General features: G+C 46.5%; 1 protein-coding gene across 1 annotated transcript in view; it reads right to left on the bottom strand.

Moving 5' to 3' along the window:
- C3 (complement C3) overlaps positions 1–18,675 on the bottom strand; it is a 35,872-nt gene that overhangs the window by 6,480 nt on the left and 10,717 nt on the right. The window contains exons 10-30 of the mRNA XM_027850861.1: positions 18,452–18,567; positions 18,050–18,196; positions 15,521–15,733; positions 14,739–14,942; positions 13,267–13,425; positions 12,647–12,776; positions 12,391–12,462; positions 12,029–12,229; positions 11,620–11,731; positions 11,326–11,411; positions 8,615–8,754; positions 6,276–6,488; positions 5,830–5,896; positions 5,623–5,709; positions 4,905–5,108; positions 4,722–4,797; positions 3,399–3,558; positions 2,059–2,154; positions 1,598–1,754; positions 1,324–1,487; positions 376–534 (exon numbers count right to left, since the gene is read on the bottom strand). Of these exons, the coding sequence (XP_027706662.1) occupies positions 376–534; positions 1,324–1,487; positions 1,598–1,754; positions 2,059–2,154; positions 3,399–3,558; positions 4,722–4,797; positions 4,905–5,108; positions 5,623–5,709; positions 5,830–5,896; positions 6,276–6,488; positions 8,615–8,754; positions 11,326–11,411; positions 11,620–11,731; positions 12,029–12,229; positions 12,391–12,462; positions 12,647–12,776; positions 13,267–13,425; positions 14,739–14,942; positions 15,521–15,733; positions 18,050–18,196; positions 18,452–18,567 (2,963 nt within the window). The remainder of the gene's footprint in view (positions 1–375; positions 535–1,323; positions 1,488–1,597; positions 1,755–2,058; positions 2,155–3,398; positions 3,559–4,721; positions 4,798–4,904; positions 5,109–5,622; positions 5,710–5,829; positions 5,897–6,275; positions 6,489–8,614; positions 8,755–11,325; positions 11,412–11,619; positions 11,732–12,028; positions 12,230–12,390; positions 12,463–12,646; positions 12,777–13,266; positions 13,426–14,738; positions 14,943–15,520; positions 15,734–18,049; positions 18,197–18,451; positions 18,568–18,675) is intronic.

Below are 18,675 nucleotides of genomic sequence, written 5' to 3'. Positions count from 1 at the left end.
GAAGAGGAGATAGAGAATGAAAGAAGGTAAAGAGCTAGAAGAGAAGAGAAAGAGAAAAAAAGGAGAAGAGATAGCAAAGGTGAAGCCTCTCCCTAAGGTTAGGATCTTTCTTCATTTTACAGAGGCTTGGGGTTGGGAGGAGGTGACAAGCAGCCATTCATTAGGCCAGCATCCTCCTAGGCTTTCTAGCACTGATAGTTCCTCTGGTTCCTTTCACTGTGATTCTCTTTCCCTCACCTTGTCCTTCTCCCAGAGCAAGAAGAAAGATAACCCCACCACAGTAGTCTGTAGTGAAAGTAGAACTAAGCATGGCGTTCCCCTTTATCTGGGGCCCAGTGGCTACAGTGAGTGGGGTACAGACAGGGAGAGCCTTACCTCAGCTGACCTCAACAAGCTGGCAGATTCGTAACTGATGCGGTATTTGTAGGCTGAGCTCCTACTGGGCAGGTGAATAGAAATATCCAGGTCTAGTTCTCGGTGATCTGGTACATCCTGCTGGTACTGGGCCAGAGCCTGGAATACCATGAAAGTAGCCTGGAACACAAATCAGGGAGGGAAAGAAGAGGAAGTCACAACAGAGCCCAAAAAGCCCAGAATACAACAGAGGTAATCTAGAACCCACCCAAGGGGGAAAGAGTCAGAGTCAAACCAGGGGCCAGAATACCACTGAGGTGACCTAGAATCCAACCAGAAAAAAATGAGAGGGTCACAAGACACCTGAGAATATCAATAAGACAGCCTAGAACCCATGACAATGAGGCTGTGTCAGAGCCTAGAGCACCATGAAAGTAATCTAGCAACATGGAATCTTCTGTTGGAATTGGCCATTTGCCTAACTGATGTCTGAAAAAGAAATCCCAAGACTACACATCCAATAAGTGGTCAGCCAGTCTTTGCTTAATGACCTGGAAGGAGGAGGAGGTCCTTACCTCCCAAGGCAGCCCATTTCACTTTGAGATAGCACTATGGAAATTGTTCCCAGTGTTAAGCCTAAATTGGCCTCTTTTTAGCTTCTACCCATTGCTTCTAGTCTAGCCCTCAGGGGCCAAACAGACCCCACTGAATTCCTTTTCCAGATTAGAGATCTCCAAGTGCTCAAAGATAGATATTATGTTTCCCCCTGAGTCTTCGTTTCTTCATGTTAAACACTCTCAGTTCCACCAACAGATCCTCATACCATTTGTACTTGAGGCCCTTCACCATCTTGGTTACCTTCCTTTGGATACTCTTCAATACGACAATCCTAAAATGTGGTGTCTAGCACTCAACACAATACTCCTGTGTGTGTGTGTCCCTTGCCCACCAGTCCTGGACCCTACTTACCTGGGTGGACCCATAACCACCTCCATAGTATCTCTGCTCATTGAGCCATTGAACTACGGCGGGGATTGTATCAAAGTCTTTCAGTTGCAGCAGGGCCAGAAGGGCATAGGATGTGGCCTCCACATTGTACAGTTGCTGGCCTTTCTCCTGCCAGCTGTTGCCACCTGTGGGGAAAAGAGAGCTCAGACCCGTTGATTGGCTCTCCCCCAGCCTAGGGAACTCCCTGGGTCCCCTTCTTTGCCCCTCTTTCCCGACTCCAAGGAGATTTACTCACCCGTGGCTGCACTCAAAAACTTGTCCACTTTGGGGCCATCAAGCTTATCCACCAGGCTCAGGGCATAGCCAGCCAGGGCCACAGTGTAGGGCCGAGTCAGGGCCTGGTATTTGCTGGCCAGGAAGTTTCCTGCTTCATTGATTTTTGCTTCCAGATTCTGTGGGAAGAAGATCCCGACCCTGCTCAGGCCAGCACTGTTGGGCACTTTATGCCATATCCTCCTCCCCTGGCAGGTACTGCAGACCACTTAGCATGCCCTCTGGTCTGGGCAGGCCATCTTTTATTCCCCAGGGACTAGACAGGAGGTTTGAGGTAGCAAGGGAAACTTGAATGTTGGGGCACAGGTCATAAGACCAAGAGATATTGAGGCCTAGGAGGTTCGGGGAGAGTCTAAGACAAGGGTACTGGGGCCTGGGAAGGGACTGGGACGCACAGAAAAACTGGTGGGGGGGGTCACTTACATTGACTTGTCCTGCACAGATGTCTTTTGCTTCATGCAGAGCTATGAGTACAAAGGCTGTGAGTGAAACATCAGCCTCCCCACCCCTGAAGCCACCCTGAGGGGAGAAAAAGCCAGGTTATCATTGAGTTCAAGTCTTCTCAGCCTCTAAACTCCCATATCTCCTAGAAAATCTCATGGTCTTAAATCTCAGTCCTCCCTGGATTAGACTTTCTGAGGGCAAAAGCTGTGTCCTCCCTCAGACCAGGGGCTGATACTAACAGGTGAGGGTTGGGGACAGTGGAGGACTGATAGGGTGGGGGTAAATTGTACCCTTCTATCTCATCAGAGGAGATGATACCAGGTTCACCCTCTGCTACCCAGACCACTGTATACTGTAGTTCAGGATCCCCACCCCTACTTTCCAATGACCCAGAGCAAGGCTTTTCATGCTACTAATGCCTCCATCCCCTTTGGCTTCCTCCTCCAACTGATGAGGTCCTCCCCAGAACCTCTGATTTGAAGAAGCACCCACACTAGTCATGCTAACTTCCAATCCAGACCAATCCATGGATGACCTCCACAGGCCATCTTGCCTTCCTCCTCCTACACTTTTCAGCTCCCTTTTATGTGTCATCTTCCCCAGCTAGAATGTAAGCTCCTTGAGGGAAGGAACCTTTTTTTTGTTGTTTGTTTGGGGTTTTTTGGCTCCTAATTGCATTCCCAGTGCTTAACACAATGCCTGGTCCATGGTAAGTCTTTAGGAAATGCCCTATCTGTCTGTCTGTCTATCTATCTGTTTTATGTCTATCTTATCTACCTACTTATCTGTCTCTCTATCTACTGCTATCTATCATCTCTAATTATCTATCCACCCATTCATCTACGTATGGATCTATCAGTCTTTCTAATATCTGCCTCTTTTATCTACCCCTATATATCTATCTGTCCTACTCTATCTACATCTATCTATCATCTCTCTGTCTACTCATTCATCTATCTACCTGTCTATTGGTCTATCACTCTATCATCTATACTATTACTATCTATACTATACTCTATCTATTCTATCTCCCTCTATAGCTATCTATCTAGATACCTGTCCATCTGTTCTACTTATATCTATCTAGTATCTATCTCAATTTTATCTACCTTTATCTATCTCTTTCTATCCTACTCTATCTGCATCCATTATCTGTCTCTCTGTTTTATCTACATCTATCTTCTATCATTTCTTCTCTCTCTCCCCCCCCTTCTCTCTCTCTCTTTCCTCCCCCCCCAGGAATCTAACCTTCTTGTCACTGCTGCCTTACCACATTCCCTCTCAGTCTAACCTCTCTAGGTGGAAGGTGGGGGTCTTACAATCATCTCCTGATGGATCACTGGACCATCCTCCTGGAACATTCCATCTGGTCTCTGACTCTCCAAGATGAGCCATTTGACGGCACCACAGAGGACCTGGGCATCAATTGCTATGAGGTTGGTGGCCATGGAGAATACCTTTACAACATAGGCTGTCAGCCTAGAAGACAATGTCATGACGTCAGCTCGCCATGTGAACTTTCTCCTCACAGAGGCACAGAGCATTCATCTAGTCTGATCTACCTTCTAGAGAGGGTGAGGTACACAGAGCCAGTAAGTGGTAGTCAGGATTTGAACCCAGGTATCCTGAATACAGTCATCAGGGTATACTAGAAAGAACATTGGACGTGGAGTCAAAAGACCTAGACTCAGGGCCCAGTTCTGCTATTGGCTGTGTGGCTTTGAACACATCATGTGACCTCTCAGCCTCAATTTCTTCATCTGTAAGATGAAAGCATTGGAAAAGATGATCTCAAAGAGTCCTTTCAATTCTATCATTCTGTGTTCTAAAGTTCTTGCCATCATCTCTAATATTCTCTGTTCTAAGATCTCTTCCAGCTCTGACATTTTATGTCCTAAGGACACTTGTATCTCTGACATTCTGCCTTCTAAGGCCTCTCCCAGCTCTCACATTCTGTGTCCTAAGGGCCCTCCCATACCTGTGTTCTAAGATCCCTTCAACTCTGACATTCTGTGTTCTAAAGGCCCTCCCAGCCCTGACATTTTCTGTTCTAAGGGCCTCCTCAGATCTGACATTCTGTGTTCTAAGATCTTTTCTAGCTCTGACATTCAGTTGAGATCTATGCTCTCAATCTTAGGCACAATAGGGGTACTGAAAAGTTCACTGGATTTGGGGTTGGAGGATCTGGGTTCAAATGCCAGCTCTGCAACCTTGGGTAAGTCACTTGACCTCTCTGTACCTCAATTTCTTTGTTTGTAAAATGGAGATATGAAGAGTTATACCATTTAATTCCCAAAGATATAGGCAAATGCTTTGTCCATATAAAGTATTCCATATAAAGCTATTATTATAATTGCTGTTATATTATATGCTATTATATATGGCTGTTATTATAATCCCTTATGTCACTCCCCTCCTCTAGCCTCAGTGTCTTTCTTTGTAACATGAGAGGGATGGACTCTGTGGGCTCTTTCCACTCGACAGCCTATGGATTTCTAAATCTTGTGCTCTCTACATTTGACAATGCCAGCTAGCTCTCCTTACCTTCAGCAGTTGGGCTTGCATCCCCCCACCTGTATTTCAATGCCACAGTGGGCTGGGAGAGGGAAAAGAGACTTCCCTGGGGTCCATCCCAGGCTTACCATGTGCTGGATTGTCGATTTATAAAGGCAGCATAGGAGTGGTCTGCCTTCTTAAAGGCCAGCTGTTGTGCATACCCTGTGGGGAGGGAAAGTGGGTATGGTTTGGTCAGAAAGGGACCAGGGAGTCATGGAAACAGGCTCTGATAGAGGCTAGGGACAGGTTAGGGAGTCAAGGGAACTCACCCTTCTTGATAAGCTCCAAGGCTTCCAACCGCTTTTCCACCCCAAACCTTTCCCACTGATCTGTGGCATCAAGATAGTGGACAGCGATAACAGTGGGAGTCATTCCAATCATGTTCTGCTCGCCACAGCCCGACGGCGTCACAATCAGGTGCTTCAGCTTGCTTCCATCTATGGCATCCTCGACCATCTGGGCCACGGGCGTTCCTGTGGACAGGACGGAGCCCCGTCAGAAGCTCCATCAAGGGTGGCCACTGGGGCTCCCTCCTCCTTCACCCCAAAACCCAATGTCTAAAGCCATGAGTTAGAAGGAAGAAAGGAAAGAGGGAAGGAAGCGAGGAAGGAGGGAAGGGAGGGAGAAAGGAAAGAAGTAAGGAAGGGAGGAAGGAAGAAGGGAAGGGAGGAAGGAAGGAGAGAAGGAAAGAAGGAAGGGAGGAAGGAAGGAGAGAAGGGAGGGAGGGAGGGAAGAAGGAAGGGAGGAAGGAAGGAGGGAAGAGAGGGAGGGAGGAAGGGAGGAAGGGAGGAAGGGAGGAAGGAAAGAAGGAAGGAAGGGAGGAAGGAAGGAGGGAAGGAAAGAAGGAAGGGAGGGAGGGAGGAAGGAAAGAAGGAAGGGAGGAAGGAAGAAGGGAAGGGAGGGAGGGAAGGAGGGAGGAAGGAAGGAAGAGAGGCCAGGGAAATGTCTCCCCCAGGGGAGAGGTGAGGAATCCCTGGACACTGTTACCTTGAAACTGGATACTAGTTTCTGACTCTGTGCCTGGAACAATGTCATTGATGTCTGCTGCAGGAATGTCTTCCCTCTGCTCCCCGTCTGACCGAGGGGGTAGAAGGTGTGGTGATCACAGAGGGTCCTCTCTCCAGTTCCCTTACCCTCCTCCCCCCTGCAGTCCCACTTAGGTTTCCCCACCTGCCCTCTCACACCCCAACTCACTGTGGCCAAGTTTCACTGGGTCCAGGGTTCGAGTCGTCACGGCCTTTGACACTCTCATCCCTTCCGGCTTTGTAGGGAGTAGTAGGGAGAAGATAGCTGTCATCCCCAGAATGGGTTTTCTCTCCCATTCTGGGGACAATTGAATCTGGTTCTAGGGGATTTGGGGTGGGTGGATAGGGGATTCTAGGGTCCTACAGTTCTTATACTTGAAGGTTCTTGGACTCTAAAATTCTCGCAGTCTAAGGTTCTAGAGGCTTCAGAGGTTTGGGGATCCTGCAGTCCTGAGAGGGTAGAATTCCCTTGGCTGTACGATCCTCCAGTTTGAGCAGTTAAGATTCTTCAGGTGTCGTCCCCCAGGGCTTTCTCCAACAGAGGGGCCCATCTAACACAGGTTCCAGGGGAGTGGGCAGGTGAGGGGGGACAAGGCCAACTCCCCCAGAACTTACCACGACCTTCAGTTTCTTTTTGACACCGTCGCTGATAAACTGGTTGTAGACAGCAGCCTTAACTTCGACGTCGTGGTTGCCGATTTTCAGGGGCACAATGACAAAGGGCACAGCTAAAGAAGACTTGGCTGGGATGTCCACTATCTGTTGGTAGCGCTTCTTGGAGGTGGCGGCGCTGCAGATGACGGGGTTGTAGAGCAGCTCCACGCGTACCTGGTGAGGTGGGGAGAGGCGCCTCCAAATGACACAACCCCCTCCAGAACATGATCTTCTCCTGTCCTCTCCCCTGCTCAAGAACCCTCCATGGCTCCCAATGTTCTCTGAACCTGGTTTCAAATCCTGGCTTACTGCCTGTGTGACCTTGGACAAGCCACTTCTGCTGCCTAGGCATTATCTTCCTCAGTGAAATGAGGAGATATAGAGGATTGCTCAGGTTCCTTCTAGCTCTGACATTCAATGCTCCAGGGTCAAAGAATCAGAGAAACTTGGCATTGGAAAGAATCTCAGAGGCCTCCTAGCCCAGCTACCCAACCCATACCTAAACAATCCATCCCCTCATTATAGTCCCTGCCATTTTTGCTTAAGCCTTTGCTTAAAGACCTCCAGGAAGCATTTACCACAGTGCCAGACACATAGTAGGTACTTAATAAATGCTTATTTATGAAATAGACTTTGATGGGGATGGGATCTGAACGCCTAAAAGAAAAAGACCATATCTTTGCAATCTGGACCCCAAAAAGGAAACACCCTGGACTTCCCAAACCTCTGAGGTTTGCCTGAGGCTGTAATCCACTTAACTGGCCTTTCTTTGTAGCTGTGCCCAATCTCCCAGTTCCGTTCTGTTACCTCTGGATTGCTCCAGGTCACTTCCCACCTTTAATCCTATCTAAACTCCATTCTACCTCGGCCACCGTGGCCAGGTCCCTGGAGCTCTGTTCACCCCGTCTTACTGGCCACTCCCACCCAGATCCTCCTTAGACCCCTCCTCCAGTCACCCCAAACTACTTGGCCCTCTTAGATCCCTCCCACAGACTTTCTGTATATAAGGCCCATCTTGTCACCATTAAGGTGGTCAGATTCTTAAAATTTGGCCTGCTTGCATTACAACACAATACAGATGGTTAGATGCCTTAAGAGTCCAATATAGTAGATTCTTTAAATCTCACCCACTCCATTGATGTTCTAATAAACCTTGTCTTTGGCTGAAAGAAGGCTTTGGTCCAATTCATTCAGGCAGGACCTGTGAGTTGTGATTTGGGGGCCCCAGCACCCCTAAACCTCAACAGCTTTCCATTCATTAAGCAGGCACTGAATAAATACTGACTGACATTCAGATTCCACTTTGGAGCAACTCTGAATGCTAGGAAGTCTGACCTTATATCACGCCCAAATCGACACCTTTGCAAGTTCCATTCAGGACCATGTGACACATAGAGTAGAGCCCTGGACCCAGAGTCAGGAAAATCTAAGTTCATATCTTGCCTCAGACACTTGCTAGCTATGTGACCTTGGGCAAGTCACTTAACCCCGTTTGCCTCAGTTTCTTCATCTATAAAATGAGCTGAAGAAGGAAATGGCAAACCACTCCAGTGTCTTTGCCAAGAAAACCCCAAATGGGGTCATAAAGACTGAAAAACAACTGAATTGTTATTATCAATCCTAGTTTTGCTTATGGGATCACCTAGAATAAGTCCAAGTTGGGGCAGCTAGGTAGTGCAGTGGATAGAGCACTGGTCCTGAAGTCAGGAGGACCTGAGCTCAAATCTGACTTCAGACTAAACACTTGACACTCACTAGCTATGTAACCCTGGGCAAGTCACTTAATCCCAATTGCCTTAAAAAAAAAAAAAAAAGAAAGAAAGAAATTATAGAGTAAGTCCAAGCCTTCCAAGCAACTGTCCTTCAGATTCTTGGAGGGAGCTAGTGATCATCTCTTCCCTAAGGCTTTTCTTTCCTAGGTTAAGCACCCAGAGTTCTTTAAACCAGTCCTCAGATGGTCTATCCGTTCTGTTTTCCCAAAATCCCTGATACTCTCCGTCCTTTGTTGTAAGGCCTCGCCCCTCTCTGTTGTTCTGTGATGTTGTATGTGTTTTTTCCTCCTATCTCCACCCCTACACCTCTCCCCTCCTTGAAAGGTCTGGCACACTTTGTTAGGAAATGATGGGGTGGGAAAAGTAGTGGGCAGGGCTCCATGAAGTCTCATTGAATGAGTCATCCATGGAAGAAGCTCACATTCTTCTCCCTCCAACTTGGGAGGCGAGAACAGGCAGGGGTAAGGGCAGGGTGAGCAGCGAGCCTGGGGAGGGGGAGTCAGGGCAGGGCAATCCAGGGCCCCTCACCTTGAGCTTGTTCTCCCCATAGTTGTAGAGAATGGCTCGAATCTCCACCTGTTCATTGCGTACCACAGAGTAGGGCACACGAAGGTCGATGAAGAAGTCTTGCATCACGGTGATCTCATATGGGTCAGCCACACAGATCCCTGCCCAGGTGGGGAACAGGAGCAGAGAGTAAGCAAGCTGCTGGAGGTGGGGGGGGCCCTGGCCCAAGAGCCAAAGGCCTGGAGGCCAGTGTCACCTCCTCCGCTAACTCACTCTAAGTCCTTGAATCAATACATCCACCGCCAACAAGTATTTATTAAGCACCTGCTATGTGCCAAGCATTGTGCTGGGCACTGGGGATACAAGTGCAAAGAATGAAACAATCCCTATTCCCAAGGACTTTGTCATATGTATATATGTGTGCATGTATAGATATGCACACATATACACATTTATTATATGTATATACTTATGCATATGCATTGCATGTACATATATGATACACACTTACTATATAAGTATTATGAATCTGTAGTATGTTCACATTTACTATATGTATACATTTATATACATGTGTGTTTGTACACATATACATGTACCCACATATGTATATATACCTGTATATAGATACATGCATGTACAATCCCTAATCCCAAGGAATTTTATAGTCATATGTATATGTGTGCATATTCATTACATGCATATACACATATGCATTGTATTATGTATGTTGTATACACTTACTATACACATATAGTTCATACACATTTACTATATATGTATACATTTATATACACATGTGTTTGTACACTTATATACATGCACCCATGTATGTATATTCACATGTATATGTGTGTATATGCATATATACACACACATACTTGCATATACAATCCCTATTCCCAAGGACTTTGTATTGTAATATAAGGGTGTATGTATGCATGAATGTGCATTTGTGTGTATGTATGTGTATATATACACATATACATATATACACACCCATATATCATATATGTGTGAGACCACTAGGTAGATAGAGTATCATGCCTAGAGTCAGAAAGACTCATCTCCCTGAATTCAAATCTGGCCTTGGACACTTACTAACTGTGACCTTGGGCAAGTCACCTAACCCTGTTTGCCTCAGTTTCCTCATTTGTAAAAATGAGCTGGAGAAGGAAATGGCAAACCACCCCAATATCTTTGCCAAGAACACCACAAATGGAGTCATGAAGAGTCATACATAACTGAAATGACTGAATACACATATGTGTATATATACATGTGTGTATGTGCATATATATACGTATGTGTGTGTATTATATATACACATATGTTTATGTGTATAAAGTATTTATTCATATATATGTCTCTGCCATTAGAATGTATATGTATATACATATATACACACACATATATACATACATATATATATATATATATATATACAGAACAAATATAAATAATAAACAGACTTTTTTCCAATGTAGTTAGATACAAGGTAGTTTGGGAAGGAGGCATTAGCATTTGAGGGATCAGGAAAGGCTTCCTGCAGGAGATAGTGTTTGAACTGCATCTTGAAGGAAGAGAAGGGCTCCAGGAGGTGGAGGTGAGAAGGAAGCAAATTTTAGGCCCAGGAGCCAACCAGCACAAACGTAGAGCAATGGGCAATGTAGTGTAAGTAACCGGTTGGGTTGGATTGCATTGTGTAGGAAGGCAAGTAATATCCAATGAGTTTGGAAAGATAAATTGAGGACATAGGATTTTAACAGCTAAACCACAGAAGTTATATTTTATCCCTGAAGTAAAAGGAACCCACTGGAGTGGGTTGAGGAAGGGAAGTCACACAGGGAGATGTGTGCTTAAGGACAATCCCTTTAGTAGCAACGGTATGTAGGTAGAGACTGGAGGCAGGGAACCCCATGACGCTGCTGCAATGACCTAGGTGACAGGTGATGAGGATCAGAACTAAGACGGCAGCTCTATGAGTGGAAAGAAGGGGTCAGATATGAGAGCCGTGAAGGTGAAAAATAGCAAGATTTAGGAAGTGATCGAGTAAGAGAGTGAGGATTCTGGGATAATGCTGGGATTAGACACCTGAGGTGTTTGGAGTATGGTGGCTTCGACTGAAATAGGAAGGCTTAGAAGAGGGCTGGTTGTAGAGGAAAGATAACAGGCTCAGTGTTGGACATACTTAGTTTGATGTATCTCCGGGATATCCAGGAATCACTGATAGGTGATGGGGGGCGCGGGACTTCTGTCCAAACTCAGAGGAGAGACTAAAGCTGTATCTATAGTCTGGGGGTCATCGTCACAGAGATGATGATTAAACTCGTACACATTAGGTGCTTATTAAGTACTGAATTAAACCTATGCTCTAACAGTGGAGGATTGACCGGACCTTCAATGGACAGACGAGGAAATGAAGATCCAGAGAGTAGAAGCAACTTGCCCAGAGTCATACAAATGGTAAGTCAGGATTCAAATTTAGATTTTTTAACTTTAAATCCAGCTCCTTTTCCCCAAAGAGCAAATTGTATGTGGCGCCTCCCTCCCCATCAGAGGCAGGGGTAAGGGGCTTGGGAGGGGAGGGCCTCTCATGGATCAAAGCAGAGAGAAAGGCAGCCTGGGAGAGAAGGATGCTGTTGTCCCCAGCCCTTGGTCCACATCCCTTTCTCTCCCTCCCCTACCCCCGGACCCCGCTACCATCTTTTCTCTCTCAGTCCTAGTCTCACCTTTGGTGTCTGACAAACTAACGGCCAGAACCTCCCAGGTTGTGATGGAGTCTTTGAGGAACACAGTGTAGGACTTTGTAGAGATTCTGGAAGGGAAGAAAAGAGGGAAAAGTGAGAAAGAAGGACTTGGGAGAGGGGGTGCCTATCTTCACGGCAGGCCGGAGGCCTCAAGACTGAGGGAAGGGCATTGGCATCATCTCACCAGAAGGAGATGAAATGACATCAGAATGACTATTTGGGGATTGTGGAAAGGGGGCTGGAGGCCAGGATCATCACAATGGGTCTCAGCCTTACCCATACTTGTCGGGCTTCTCTATTAGTCGCTCCACAGTCCACATCCAGCTCTCTGGGAACTGGCTTCTGGAGATGATGTCTTCTTCTGGCATAAAGTCCTCATCTAGATTACCTGGGGAGGCAGGACGGGATGGGGTCATGGGGTCAGAGCAGTAGCCTCTACTTCACCCTGGGCCGCTAACCTACTGCCTGCCTAAACCTCTCCACTCAAGCTAGGAGCCTGGACCTGGGCCTCCCCTGGGGCTGTGCCTCCCCCTCAATCTGGGGCCCTGGGGCCATGTCTTCCCTTAGGCTGAAGCTCTATCTCCTCCAAGAGCCCAGGCCCCATCTCCCTATATCTCTGACAGTCCGCTCTTATAATTCTCAGAACCACTTCCATGTGGCCCTCCCCAGGCACAGGGACACTTACTTCGGGACAGGTTGAGGACGTTGTCTCTGTGTTTCTCCAGACGAATCTTGGTGATGTAGTTACAGCAGTCCAGGAAGGCCTTGACACATTCCTCTTTCTCTAAAACGTACTTTGCCCTCCTTTCGCATGAGTAGCCCATGGGGTTCAGTTGCATGCCATCCTCACAGCAAATCCTCAAGTCTTTATCCTTATACTGGCCAGCTGCAAGAGCCCCACCCCAGGACCCTTAGTCTCTTTTAGCGCCATCCCAGAAACCAGGCAAGATCCGGTCTGAGCTTCCCTTCCATTGAGAGGGACTAGTGTGGGGCCCGGGAGGGGTCTTCCTGCTGGCAGTGTTGGCGTGATGGGTCCCATCCCCTCACCTTTGTCATTCCTTATCTCGGTGAGCTGGACAGAGCGGCGCCGACGCTTGGCTAGCTTCGGGCACTCGGGATCTGCAAGTGGACGACAGATAAGACAAGAGGGAAAATACATGACGATCTGGGTGGATTTGGTTGGATCCTCATCTTTCACCATTTTTCACATCTTTCTGTGTGACTGCCCTCCCGGACAAGCCCTATGGACATCTTGTCTACACCTTCGACTCTCTCAAGCCCCCCTCCCTCCCCCAAGCCTCACCAGACCGCTGGGCTGTCTGAAGTTTCTTGTTGGTCTCGAGGGCAAGCCCGGCATCTGCGAACACTCCAGCGTAGTCCTGTCCGCTGCCTGGAGTACAACCAATGTCTCCCTTCTCCACTGTGTCCCAGACCTGGAGGCAGAGAGAAGTCCAGGCAGGAGCTGAGTGAGGAGCTGGGAATCACTGAGGGGCACAGCAAGTCAGTAAGAAGGGAAAAGATTCAGTGAGTGGGGGAAGGAGGCTCTGTGAGGGATGGAGTGGGTTCAGAGAGGATAATAATAATAGCATTTATATGGCATCTACTATGGGCCAGGTACTCTGCTAACTAAGCAGAGTTATTTACAAATATTCCAATCAATTCTCAACTCTAGGAGGTAGATGCTATTATTATCCCCATTTTACAGTTGAGGAAACTGAGGCAAACAAAAGTTAAGTGATTTGCCCAGGGCCAAATAGCTAGGAAGAATATGAAGCCAGATTTTAACTCAGGGTCTTTCTCATTCCAGGCCTAGTGTTCTATCTACTGTACCAACTAGCTGGGCTTAGTGAGGGGGATGAAGGGAACTTGGAGGGATGGAGGGGATTCAGTGAGGGGATGTTTCTGCCACAGTCCCAGACCCACCTTGCTCTGGGTCAGTTTGTTCTTCTTGTTCAGAACAAACACCCCTTTGTCCACAGCCACAAGCCCCACGAGGGCTCCAGCATCACCCTCAATCTTCAGTGTGACCTGTTTCCCAGGCAGGTGCGTTCTCTCCGCATTCCCTGCTCCTTTCACCACCAGCTAAGAGGCAGAGAGGAAATTGAGTCACGCTTGGAGGTTTGGAAATGGACATGTCCAGGTCCCTCCCTTAGCAGAGGACCGAGCAAGAGGTAGAGTAACAACCAGCTAGTCCTTGGAGACCTCTGGAGATGGGGACTTCACAAGTTCTGGAGGCAGCCCATTCAAGTTTTGAATAGAAACCCAGACAGACATAACCGCGGAAAGAAGGAAAGACGTGGAGAGAGAATGAGAGGATAAACAGACAAGAATAGAGCTAAGACACATGCAGCAAGAGAGAGAAAAATAGAGAAAAATGGAGGGAATAGGGGAGAGATGAGGACAAAGAAGAAAAACAAGGAGAGTCAAGATTGGATAGACAGAGATGAGAGAAAGACAAAGAAGTGAAGACAAAAATAGAGAAGGAGACTGACGTAAAGAGACAGAAAAAGAGACTTCAGGAAAGAAAAACACAGGAAGGCACATTTTCTTCAAATTTTCCTGCTTTGACCAATCTCTCCTTTGCCACACTTACACCCATCTTTCATTATACTTATCTGTGTAGGAATTCTACCTGCCCAATAGAAAAGAACCTCCTTGAAGGCAGGAACAATACTCTATTTTAGTTTTTACTTCCTGCTGTCAGAACAAGGCCTGACACATAGTAGGATCATAAGATCAAAGGTGTAAAGATATAAGGGGCCTCTGAGACCATTTAGTCTAACCCATTCATTTTTCAGCCGAGAAAACTGAGGCCCAGTGGGGTTCATTGACTTGCCTAAGGCCAAAAAGGTTGTAAGGAAAAGAATCAGAATTTGAAAACAGGTCCTCTATCCCCAAGTCCTAAAGTACTAAATCAATGTTTATTGAACTGAGTTGAGACAGAAAAAGAAACAAAAGAAACGACACAGATATAAGACGCAGCTAGGCAGCAAAAAGCACACAGACATATCGAGAGAGGTAAAGACACACATAGATGCAGAGAAGGAGACAGAGAGAGAGAGAGAGAAAGAGAAGCTCACAGAGGAAGAATCACAGAATCTCACATTTGGAAGGCATTTCAGAAATCATCTAATTCAACCATGGCTACCCAGGGCCATAGGAATTCAAGCTGGGAGGAACTTAGAAACCACCCATAAATGCCCTTATTTTATGGAAGAAGCCCACACCTGATCAAGAATGATCTCTATAAAGTCCTCAATAAGAGGTCATTTAGTTATTCCTTAAATACCTCTGGAGACGGGAAAATCACTAGCTCTAGAACTCTCGAATAGAAACGAAGATAGACCCAATGCTAAGAAGCCAAGACTAGTAAGGGGTAAAGGGAAGAGGCTCACCTTGCCCATGCAAGTGTCCTTCACATCCACCCATACGGAGTCAGCCACCAGCTCCTTCTGGCCATTCCGAGTCAGATGGTAATAGGCCACCACTCGGAAGGAGGGGATGTAGTCAGGTGTGAGGGGTAGTGAGAGCACCACCACATCCTGGCCCTGCTGCCTCAGCTGACGCCCAGCCCTCAACACCAGCCCCTTATTCATGATCTGGGAAGGACACAGATTATAGAGGGGTAGGGCCAGCTGACCTTTCACAGGGACAGGAGACTGGGGGGTTCTGGGAGGAGGAGCAAGAGGGAACAAGGGTGGGAAACCTAGAGGGAAGAGAATGTGGAAGAGGGAAATCAAAGGAGACTGAGGGAGAAGGACCCAATGAGAACTAGGGAGAGAGAGTGATTAAAAGAGGAGAGTGGACAAATGGAATGGGAGAAGGGGACCAAGGGAAGGAGGATCTGGAGGACAAACAGGGATATAATAATAATAATAATAACTTTATATAGTAATTCAAAGTTTGCAAAGTGAGTAAGTGTAAGAGGTAAGATTTGAATCCAGGCCTTCCTGACTTCAAGCTCAGCCCCCTATCAACTACACCACACCACCTTTCATTGGGGATGAAGGGTTCTCAAGAAGGATCATGGAGAAGGAAGCTGGGAGGAGGGCAAAGAATCTGAGCTCAGGTTTGGAGGGTAGAGACGGGGGAAGCAAGGAGAATCAGAGCAAGAGGGACTTGGGAGATGGGGAGAGGAAGAAGGAGACAGGGGTCAGGAATTGCAATGGGGATATACCACATAGGTGAAGTAATTGATTTGCTGGTTCACGTTGGGCCCATCTGTTCTCAAGTGGAAGTTGATGTTCAGGTTATCGCCAACCTTGAGTTCCACCGAGGGCACGGACAGGTGCAGGTAATTGTTGGAGCCAGCTATGGTCTGGTAGGGTTGAGCTACCATTTGCTGGGATGCCTGGCGATCCACAGAGAGTCCTTGCTTGTCTGTCCTCACCTGAGGGTAGGAAAGAAGTAAAACCTTAGTCAACAGCACACATTTGCTTTGCATGTGCAAATGAATTTTCTCAGCACCAGATCACTTACAGCCAGGAGAAAGGACAGGATGACTTCTGTTTAGCACCATCCAGGAAGCCCACAGAAGACTGGGACTTATCCAGACATACATACACAGAAGCAGGCGGAGGCAGAGGCAGAGACAGACACAGAGAAAACCAGAGAAGAGGTGGGGAGAGAGGGAGAGAGAAGAGTGAAAGGGGAAGAACAACAGAAAAGGAGGGGAGAAGGGGAGAAGACAAACAGAGAGAGAGAGAGAGATACAGAGGCACAGAGACAGGCAGAAAGAGGGGGGAGAGAACAGAGAGGGGAAAGATGGATGGAGAAAGAAGGAAAAAAGAGAGAAAGAGGGAGAGAGGTGGAGAGAGAAAAAAAGAGATGGAGAGAGGTGGAGGGAAAGAGAGAGAGAGTGGGGGTGTGGGACGGAGAGGAATCAACTTTTGCTGTCTCTAGAAAACTGCCAGTAGCATGGGGGAGGAGGGGGGAGGGAGGGAGGGAGAGAGAGGACTGCGCAGTATTCCTTATTTACCACTAAGACAGAGTAGCAACAGGAAGAGCCCTAGGTTATAATGGTCTGGGTTTCTCCACCTGTAAAATAGGTAGATGTTGAAAACCTATATAGACAACTAACAGAAATATATCAGACTGAAAGCCATTCTCCAAAAGAGAAATTATCAAAGGATATGAACACGGAGCTTTCTGCAAACTCTTAACAACCAATGAAAGAATGGTTCAAATCACTAATAATAAGAAATGAAAAATCAAAATCCCTCGAGTTTTCACCTCCCACCCAGCAAAGTGGTAAAGATGACTACAAATAGAAATAGTCAGTATTGGAGGGGTTATGGAAAGATGGACACACCAACGCATTAATGGAATTGTTACAGTATGATCATTCTGGAAAGTACTTTGGAATTATGCAGAGAGTGACTAAAATGTCCATGTCCTTTGACCCAGAGATCCCATTGTTAGGACTATACACCAAGGAAGACAATGACAAAAAGAAAGACCAAAATACACCAAAGTATTTATAGCAGCATTTATCAAGGTAGCAAAGAATTGGATTTCAAAGTATATTGATTCAAAGCCTCTGTATCTCTCTCTCTCTCTCTCCCTCCCTCTCTCTCTGTCTTCTCCCCTCCCTTTCTCTTTTTCTTCCCCTTTTACTCTTCTCTCTCCCTCTCTCCCCACCTCTTCTCTGGTTTTCTCTGTGTCTCTCTCTGCCTCTGCCTCTGTGTACGTACGTCTCTTCACACAGACTTTCCTCTTCTCTTGTCATTTTGAAGTATACCCCACCACCCCAGACCTTTTTTTATTCAACATCTTACACAACAGAGAAAAAGTAGAAGTGAATGAGATTAAAAGAAAGGTAATGGAGAGGATGGACAATAAGAGAGAGGCTATATTAAGATAGTCAATAGTCAGACGCAAAACAGACTCTTAAAGAGGGGACAGGGCAAAAAAAACCAAAACAAACAAACCCAGAAGAATAAGCATAAAAGAATAGGAAGCACAGTTTACAATCATGACTATGAATGTAACTATTCAAAGCCTATAAATAAATCGTGACAGATGAACATAATAGAATACGTAATAGAATGTAATAGAATTCATCCTGTAAGAAAGGATGAATATGGTGAATACAGAAAAGCTTAGGAAGACATCTGATGCAAAGACAAATAAGCAGAATCAGTAAAATATCTACAATGACTATAACAACCTAAATGGACATAACAACAAAACAATTGAAAATGAATGCCAAGAAACTATAATGACCAAGCTTAGCCCAAGAGACACATGAGAAGACACTTCTCCCTGCTTCTTCGCAGCAGTGAATAACCAGGGGTGCAGAACACTGCACGTAACATCAGACTTTTTTTTTTTTTAAACTATGTAGGTTAGCTTTGCTGAAGGTTTTCCTTTTCTTCTTTTTTAAAATTCTTTTTTATGAGAGCTGGCTCTTTGAGAGGGAGTGGGGAGGGGGACGCAGTGGCAAATGGAGGAGACGTAAAAACAAAAGACATCCGTAAAAATTTTGAAAGAACATCTATAAGACCCCTCTTGTCTCCAAACCATGAACCTTGGTTCTTTATGAGCAAAACACCCATTAGGCAAGTAACAGAAGCCTATCATTTCAGGCAAAAGATAAAACTTCAACTATTTAAACAACGGAATGTCAAGGAGACACCCTGATTATCCAAATGACAGAACCCCAACAGTTCAAATGACCGAGTCCTAGCACTATGTGATTACTTACTCTGATGGTCAAAGGACCACGGTTATTGGGTGTGTTGATTCTCAACTTGACCAGACCATCTTCTTGAGTCATAGACCGGACATCAAAGTTTGGGACCACCACCGGAATGTGAGAGGCTGGGGATCCATCTGGATTAGTCACAAAAACCTAGAAAGGTCATGGAACAGAGAATAACTGTGAATGACCTCCTGGGGAGCCATTCCTCATCAGCCATCCCCTCCTCTAGGTCAAGAAAAGTGGCTCTGACTATAACTGTAGAGGAAGGCAGTGAGGCTAGACCTAAAGGAAGAACCCCCTCCCCACCCCTCATTCCTACCATCAGCCCTGGGACAGGTGACCTAGGAAGGAAATGAAAAACGTTCCCTACAGAGAAAGAGGGCCTGTGCATTCTAGCGGTCTCACCGTGAGATCAAAAGGCATAGCTGGTTTGAAGTGCTTAGGAGTCTTGGTGAAGTGAATTTGGTAAGGAGATGTCACGATAGGGATCCCAGTGTATTCAGCTTCAACCATGTCACTCCCTGCAGAGGGAAAGGAGAGATGAGACCAGAAGGAAAGAAGGAGGGGGCCCAGAGTTCACACAAACACACACACACACACACACACACACACACACACAATCTCCCCCT

Source organism: Vombatus ursinus, unplaced genomic scaffold, assembly GCF_900497805.2.
Source record: "Vombatus ursinus unplaced genomic scaffold, bare-nosed wombat genome assembly UNPS02009173.1, whole genome shotgun sequence".
In the NCBI taxonomy this organism is placed as follows: domain Eukaryota; kingdom Metazoa; phylum Chordata; class Mammalia; order Diprotodontia; family Vombatidae; genus Vombatus; species Vombatus ursinus.
This window is presented reverse-complemented; position numbering and strand designations above follow the sequence as displayed.